Source organism: Lipotes vexillifer, unplaced genomic scaffold, assembly GCF_000442215.2.
Source record: "Lipotes vexillifer unplaced genomic scaffold, Lipotes_vexillifer_v1.1 scaffold722, whole genome shotgun sequence".
NCBI lineage: Eukaryota > Metazoa > Chordata > Mammalia > Artiodactyla > Lipotidae > Lipotes > Lipotes vexillifer.
The window spans coordinates 1,264,896-1,272,543 of NW_006795213.1; the positions used below are offsets into that span (position 1 = coordinate 1,264,896).

Consider the following 7,648-nt stretch of genomic DNA (forward strand, 5'->3'; position numbering starts at 1 on the left):
TGCAGGCCTGCGGTGCCCTGTCTTTCTATCTAGCCGTCCATCACTCATCGCCCCCTTCCTTGCTCCAGAAAGAACTTGAGCATCATAAACTCTCCCTCAGCTTCATCTGACGCCCACTCCTCTGGCTCCTCCCTCAGGAATTTCCACGTCTGGAATGAGTGCTGGATGGCCCGGAATGACCTCCCTCCCGGATATGGAGGCTGGCAGGTGCTGGATGCCACACCTCAGGAGATGAGCAACAGTGAGGCTCTTGGGAGGACAGGCAGAGCCCACTCCCACAGAAACAGACCCGACTCCACCCGGCCTTGCAGCCACAGCCCACTGAGGCCCCCCTGTTCCCCTTTAGGCCTCTGCTGCTACAACCCTGCCTCCATCAGAGCCATACAAGAAGGAGAGGTGGATCTGAACTATGACACAGCCTTCGCCTTCTCCATGGTAAATGCTGACTGCATGGCCTGGCTGGTCTTTGGAGGGAAGGAGCAGAAACTTCACCTGGACACCAATTCTGCTGGCAATTTTATCAGCACCAAGAGCATCCAGAGTGATGAGCCGGATGACGTCACGGAAAACTGCAAGTACGGAGAAGGTATGACCAATCCCTGTAGGCACCTTCCCCACTACCCAAGAGAACCTCTCTGCCAGCTGGGGCAGCCCTCTGGGGTGTGGATGGGCAGGACCCAGGCCCATTGTCTCCTCAGCCCTTCAGTTTTGTTTTTTTGGTTTTTCTGAGGTATGCGGGCCTCTCACTGTTGTGGCCTCTCCCACTGCGGAGTACAGGCTCCGGACGCGCAGGCTCAGCAGCCATGGCTCACAGGCCCAGCCGCTCCGCGGCATGTGGGATCTTTGCGGTCCGGGGCACGAACCCACGTCCCCTGCATCAGCAGGCAGACTCTCAAACACTGCGCCACCAGGGAAGCCCAGCCCTTCAGTTTTAAGGTCCCAGATGGGGTGTCTCCACTGCCTCACTTCCTCATGCCCACCACCACCCCACTCCCCACAGGCCAGTGAGCACCCTCCACAAGATGGTCACATTGATTGCAGGGCCACTGACAGGCATCCCGTCAACAGTGTATGAATTCCTTGCCCCTGCCTTCCCAAAAAATCAGCCCCCCACTGAAGATGGCAGGGGATTGAGTAAACTCTCTCCTATTAATTTTATTAATTTCATTTAGCTTATTGTTTGATTCACGTTTCATTGGGTGTTTGGAGGACAGGCCAGACCACAGCCAGCACCGAAGTCCACGTAAGGCCAAATGTTCACTCCTACGTCCACCCTGTGCAGAGGATGATTCTGAGAGATGGGAGCCCTATCACGGTCTTCTGACACAAGCCAGCAAGAGCAAGGGGCATCTACATCTGTCAGCTGGACTGATTCCTGGAAACTGAGACAAACCACCAGTTTTAACCACCAGGGAGCCAAGCAAAAATATGCAGTCCAAGAGGGCCAGAAGCAGGGTGAGGGGCAGGACCCGAGCAGGAGTGATTCATGACTACATGGGGTGGGGGCAGGGGAACCTGAGGTTCCTGGGAGGGCCAGCAAGTGGGTGTCTGTGGTTTGTCCGTGTCAGCCTTTGGGGCCAACACAGAGGAACTTCAGAGTCTGAGCCTGAGAGACAAGCACTGAACACATCCAAGGGTACTGGTGATCATCCCCTCCACCCCCACTCTCTCTGTGGCTATTTTGGTGGGGGATCCTGAGTACAAGTGGTTTATCACTGAGGAGATTCAAGAACTACTGGACAGGTACATGTAAAAGTATGAGATTAGATCACTCCCTAACACCATACACAAAAATAAGCTCAAAATGGATTAAAGACCTAAATGTAAGGCCAGAAACTATCAAACTCTTAGAGGAAAACATAGGCAGAACACTCTATGACATAAATCACAGCAAGATCCTTTTTGACCCACCTCCTAGAGAAATGGAAATAAAAACAAAAATAAACAAATGGGACCTAATGAAACTTCAAAGCTTTTGCACAGCAAAGGAAACCATAAACAAGACCAAAAGACAACCCTCAGAATGGGAGAAAATATTTGCAAATGAATCAACTGACAAAGGATTAATCTCTAAAATTTACAGGCAGCTCATGCAGCTCAATAACAAAAAAATAAACAACCCAATCCAAAAATGGGCAGAAGACCTAAATAGACATTTCTCCAAAGAAGATATACAGACTGCCAACAAACACATGAAAGAATGCTCAACATCATTAATCATTAGAGAAATGCAAATCAAAACTACAATGAGATATCATCTCACACCAGTCAGAATGGCCATCATCAAAAAATCTAGAAACAATAAATGCTGGAGAGGGTGTGGAGAAAAGGGAACACTCTTGCACTGCTGGTGGGAATGTGAATTGGTTCAGCCACTATGGAGAACAGTATGGAGGTTCCTTAAAAAACTACAAATAGAACTACCATATGACCCAGCAATCCCACTACTAGGTATATACCCTGAGGAAACCAGAATTCAGAAAGAGTCATGTACCAAAATGTTCATTGCAGCTCTATTTACAATAGCCCGGAGATGGAAACAACCTAAGTGCCCGTCGTCGGATGAATGGATAAAGAAGATGTGGCACATATATACAATGGAATATTACTCAGCCATAAAAAGAAACGAAATTGAGCTATTTGTAATGAGGTGGATAGATCTAGAGTCTGTCATACAGAGTGAAGTAAGTCAGAAAGAGAAGGACAAATACCGTATGCTAACACATATATATGGAATTTAAGAAAAAAAAAATGTTATGAAGAACCTAGGGGTAAAACAGGAATAAAGACAGAGACCTACTGGAGAACAGACTTGAGGATATGGGGAGGGGGAAGGGTGAGGTGTGTTAGGGCGAGAGAGAGACATGGACATATATATACTAACAAACGTAAGGTAGATAGCCAGTGGGAAGCAGCCGCATGGCACAGGGAAACCGGCTCGGTTCTTTGTGGCTGTCTGGAGGGGTGGGATAGGGAGGGTGGGAGGGAGGGAGACAAAGAGGGAAGAGATATGGGAACATATATATATGTATAACTGACTCACTCTGTTATAAAGCAGAAACTAACACACACCTGGCAATATGAAAAAGACAAGAAATAACAAGTGTTGGCAAGGATGTGGAGAAAGGGGAACGCTCATGCACTATTGGTGGGAATACAAGTTGATAAAGCCACTGTGGAATACACCGAAAAAAAAGGTTAAAAAAAAAAAAAAAAAGAACTACTGGAAGGAAGGAGAGTGAGCAAGGGAGGCAGGGAAGGGGAGAAAGCCAATGCAGAGCACCTTGTCAGGCGGGGTTAGCACTGTGGGCTGCTGGGGCTCAGTCCTGCTGGGGGCCCTGCCAGTGGGGTGGCCTGGGAAAATGCAGGACGAAGAATGCTGTTGTCTAACCATGGCCCAAATTAGTTGTCGTTAATCTGAAATCCAAATGAAACTGCCCTGTATTTTTATTTGCTAAATCTGGCAACCCTATCAGAGATTTAGTGTAAAGTGCAGAACAACACCACAGATTTATCCCACCCACGAGGCAAGGGGCCGAGGCTCTTTATCCACCAACTCCTTTCAGTCAGGGGTTGAGGGCTGCTCCTTGCGGGGCGTAACTTCCCTAGCACTCCTGGCCTGCTCCACGCATTGGTGGAGTCAGCTCTGGTGGCAGAGAAAGCCACAAAGAGCCGCAGGTGCTAGAATTTGAAATTAGGGCACGTGGGCACTGAAACAGCAAATGCCAAGGAGATGTGAGTGGGGCACTGACAGCATGTGCTACAGAGGTCCACAGGGTTCTGCTGTGAACTCGGGCCGGGGGGGCGGGGGTTGGTTGGAGCTACTTTCCAGCGGGCCTGAGTGTCCTGTTCAGTCAGACACTGCAGATTCTGTCTCCTCCCACTGGACTGGCAGAATCTGGGGGTCGAGCAGCCCACAGATGAGCTAAGTCTGATTCACACCTCTCTGGGCTCACTCTTACTGAAGGCAATGTTGCAAGAACCTGTTCTGCCTGGATCCAGGCTTAGAATGACCCCAGAGTGAGGGGAGAAGAGAGGCCTCAGCCTGGGGAGATTGTGGGGCTGCACTGGGGGGGGAATCAGTAAGTGCTCAGTGAAGGCAGCTGCTGGGATCATTAGGGAAGCACGGATGAGTGTTCCTGCACATCCTGGCCACAGCGCCTGCCCAGGACTGAAGCCTGGGTACTCTGGAAACTCAGCTTGCCTGAATTTCCTTTTTTTTTTTTTTTTTTTCACCGTAGCTTCTCAGTTTCTCAATTTCCAGGAATTAGTCTTCAACTGACCCATAATTTCGTCCTGGAGCAGAAAATCACACCATGTCCTGTTGTCTTTTTCTTTTTTTAATTTTTTTATGTGGTACGTGGGCCTCTCACTGTTGTGGCCTCTCCCGTTGCGGAGCACAGGCTCCGGACATGCAGGCTCAGCGGCCATGGCTCACAGGCCCAGCCGCTCCGCGGTATGTGGGATCTTCCCGGACCGGGGCACGAACCCGTGTCCCCTGCATCAGCAGGCGGGCTCCCAACCACTGCACCACCAGGGAAGCCCTGTCCTGTTGTCTTTAAGAGGTTTATTCCTCTGCATTGTGAGCCTTCATCTTTCCCTTGGGGAACGCAGGATAGAGTCCAGTGGTCGTGAGCACAGATTTTCACGTCAGATGAATTTGGTTTCCACTTGACTCTGCCCTGTGCAAGCTGTGTGACTTGGGCGAGTGACATGACCTCTCTGAGCCCCATTTTCCTCATCTGTATATGGAATGATAATAATTATAGTAATATCACAGTTGATATGAAGATGAAAGGTGTAAGAGCTCAGCAGAGTGTGACTCTTGGGAAGACTTGATGACTAGTAGGCAGCCTTTGTTATTGGAAATGAAGGTTTTAACACCCTGGTGGAGCCTTCGCTGAGGGTGTTCAGCCAAGGTTTACCCTCTGGGTCAGCCTGGCCCACAGCTCGTTCTGTGCTCTGTCCTCCCAGGTTCCCTCCGGGAGAGGCAGGTGTTTCTGAAGGCTCTTCAGAAGCTGAAGCCTGGAAGGTCCCAAGGCTCCCTCCAAACAGAATCACAAACTTCCAGGTCCATGCTGCCAAGGGACAGTCCTAGGAGCCTTGCTACGCCTTCCCTTCGGCCCAGTGATGCTGTCCAGGTCTCCCTGAAATTCCAGCTGCTCGACCCACCCGACATGGGCCGGGACATAAGGTTTGTCCTGCTGGCCCTCAACATGTCGCCCCAGCTCAAGGACCTCAAAGTGAACCTGAGTGCCCAGTCTCTGCTGCATGATGGCAGCCTCCTGCCCCCATTCTGGCAGGACACAGCCTTCATCACACTCTCTCCTGAAGAAGGTATGGGCTCTGGGTATGGGCATGGGGACAGTCTGTGAACACAGTGGCTTATGGAAATGCCAGTGGGGTCAAGCCAGCCAACAAGGGTTTGAGGGCAGACCCCTGTGACACCGGTCTTCCTAGTGTCCCCTCCAGCACAGAGTCTTCCTCCTTCCCTTCCTTCCCTCTCCCTCCCTTCTCCTCTCCTCCTTCTGTTTCTTTCCTTTGTCCTCCTCCTTCTGCTCCTCCAATCCTTTCTTTACTACTTCAAGGAATACAGCCTGGGTTAGTGGGGAAAGCCTGAGCTTTGAAGTCATCCAGACCTTGGTTAGAGCTTCAGTGCACCCATTTACCAGCAGAATGACCCTGGGCAAGCCATTTCTCCTCTCAGCCCCTCCATCTGAAAACCGAGTACCTACTTTACTGGGGATCAGTACAGGTTGGCCCCCTCCTCTCTGTAGAAGGGTCCCCAGATCCACCCAGGCCCAGCTGATTTCCCCAGTGAGTCTCACCTCATCCTGTGTTCTCTCCCTAGCAAAGACCTATCCCTGCAAAATCCCCTATTCCCAGTACGGCCAGTACCTGTCCACAGACAAGCTGATCCGCATCAGTGCCCTGGGTGAAGAGAAGAGCAGTCCCGAGAAGACCATGGTGAACAAGATCATCACCTTAGCCTATCCCAGCATCATGATTAATGTAGGCAAGAGCCCTGCGTGTGGCCTGAGGGCTCCTTGGGTCCAGCTTGGGCCGGGGGTGGTGGGGGAGCCCCCTGAGAGCTTGCTCAGGAGAGCAGCCCCTCCTGTCCCCTGCCTCTTCTGTGGCCTCCAGGAACCTCTCACCAGGAGCGGGAGGTTTATCTGAACACACTTAGTCTCCAACCTCTTACACCATGAGAGGCCTTCCCCAGGGTCAACATGAGGAAACATGGGCTCAAGTGGGAGGGTCCTGAGAGGGGGAAGAGCACTGCCCGAACAAAGGTCAGCTTAGGTTTGATTTGCCATTTCCTGGCTGTGCATCCTTGGACAAGCCCCTGGGCTTCTGCATCTTGAACTGTCAATGATGGGATTAGACCAGATGGCCTCCAAGGACCCCTCCTTCTCTGACATTCTGGTGCGGAGACTTCACAGGGCCCTTCCTGCCAGTGCTGTCTCCCCAGTGCCAAGTAGCCCCCTGGACCCTGCTGAGTGAGCCTGGGGTGCCCCCCTGGTGGGGTGTGTCTGGCAAGCCCAGCCACTGGAGTCTGTTTTAGGGAGGGTTCCCAAAGGTGCCTTCAAGTTTCCTGAGGCTACTTCCTTCTCTCTATGTCCCGAATGATCCATTGCTCTTGACTCACACACTGGTGTGAAAAGAAATCAAGCCAGTTAAGATAAGAGGGTAGGAAGAGATGGAGTCAGATTGCAAAAAGAAGAAACAAGCAAAAACTGCCAAAAAATATTCTATCCACTCAAATTATGCATGAGAATCCTTTGGGAGCTCTTGCTTATTTCACACTTGGATGAAATCCTTGGAGCAGAGGAAATATTACTGGAGACTCCCAACTCATCAGACCTTTCCATATGCTGGGCTGAGTAGAAATATTTTACACAAACATCCATACATGTATAAGTGAAGTAAAAGTTTCACGTAACAATATCTTGTGTGATGTACACTGATATTCTCTTCTATTTCATTTTTTTAAATGTTACTGACAACCCATTAAGTTGTCCATAGTTGGAAAAACACAGGCCACGGAAATCCAGCTCTTCAGGAACAGATCTAGGAAACAGTGCCCTCCATAAATGCTTGGTGAACGGAGGGATGAGACTAATTCTCTGCTCCCTCGTCTCTGGATTTCCCTGTTCAGGCTTTAGGAGCAGCCATTGTGAAACGGCCACTCTTCATACAGGTGATATTTTCAAACCCCCTCTCGGAGCAGGTTGAAGATTGTGTACTGACTGTGGAAGGAAGTGGTCTCTTTAGGAGATGGCAGAGAGTCCTGTGAGTGCTGGGAGTGCTCCGCCCTCCCTCCCATCTTATCCTGGGGGTAGCACTGTCCTTTCTGGACACAGGGAAAGGGGAGGCCTGGTTGCTGCGTGGAAAGGGACTGTGGGGTTATCATAATCCTATGGTTTTCTGACATTCTCCTTTCTCTGCTGCAGCACTGGAGTCCTCAACAGAGCCAGCCTCACTCTGGAGACTGTCCCCTTCAAGAGTGGCCAAAGGCAGATCCAAGCAAATCTGAGCAGCAACAAGTTTAAAGACATCAAGGGTTACAGGAACATCTATGTAGACTTTGGGTTATAAATTCTGGGACAATGAGGTGGACACGTAGATGTTAAGCTTCAGGGAAAGA

The 7,648-nt window shown here is 50.4% G+C and overlaps 1 protein-coding gene across 1 annotated transcript in view; it reads left to right on the top strand.

The window, feature by feature from the left end:
• The window catches only part of TGM5 (transglutaminase 5), a 49,105-nt gene extending 41,506 nt beyond the window's left edge, over window positions 1-7,599 (top strand). Inside the window, 6 exon segments of the mRNA XM_007467561.1 lie at window positions 138-241; window positions 347-586; window positions 4,975-5,337; window positions 5,852-6,012; window positions 7,160-7,293; window positions 7,455-7,599. Of these exon segments, the coding sequence (XP_007467623.1) occupies window positions 138-241; window positions 347-586; window positions 4,975-5,337; window positions 5,852-6,012; window positions 7,160-7,293; window positions 7,455-7,599 (1,147 nt within the window).
• The last annotated feature ends 49 nt before the right edge of the window (window positions 7,600-7,648 follow it).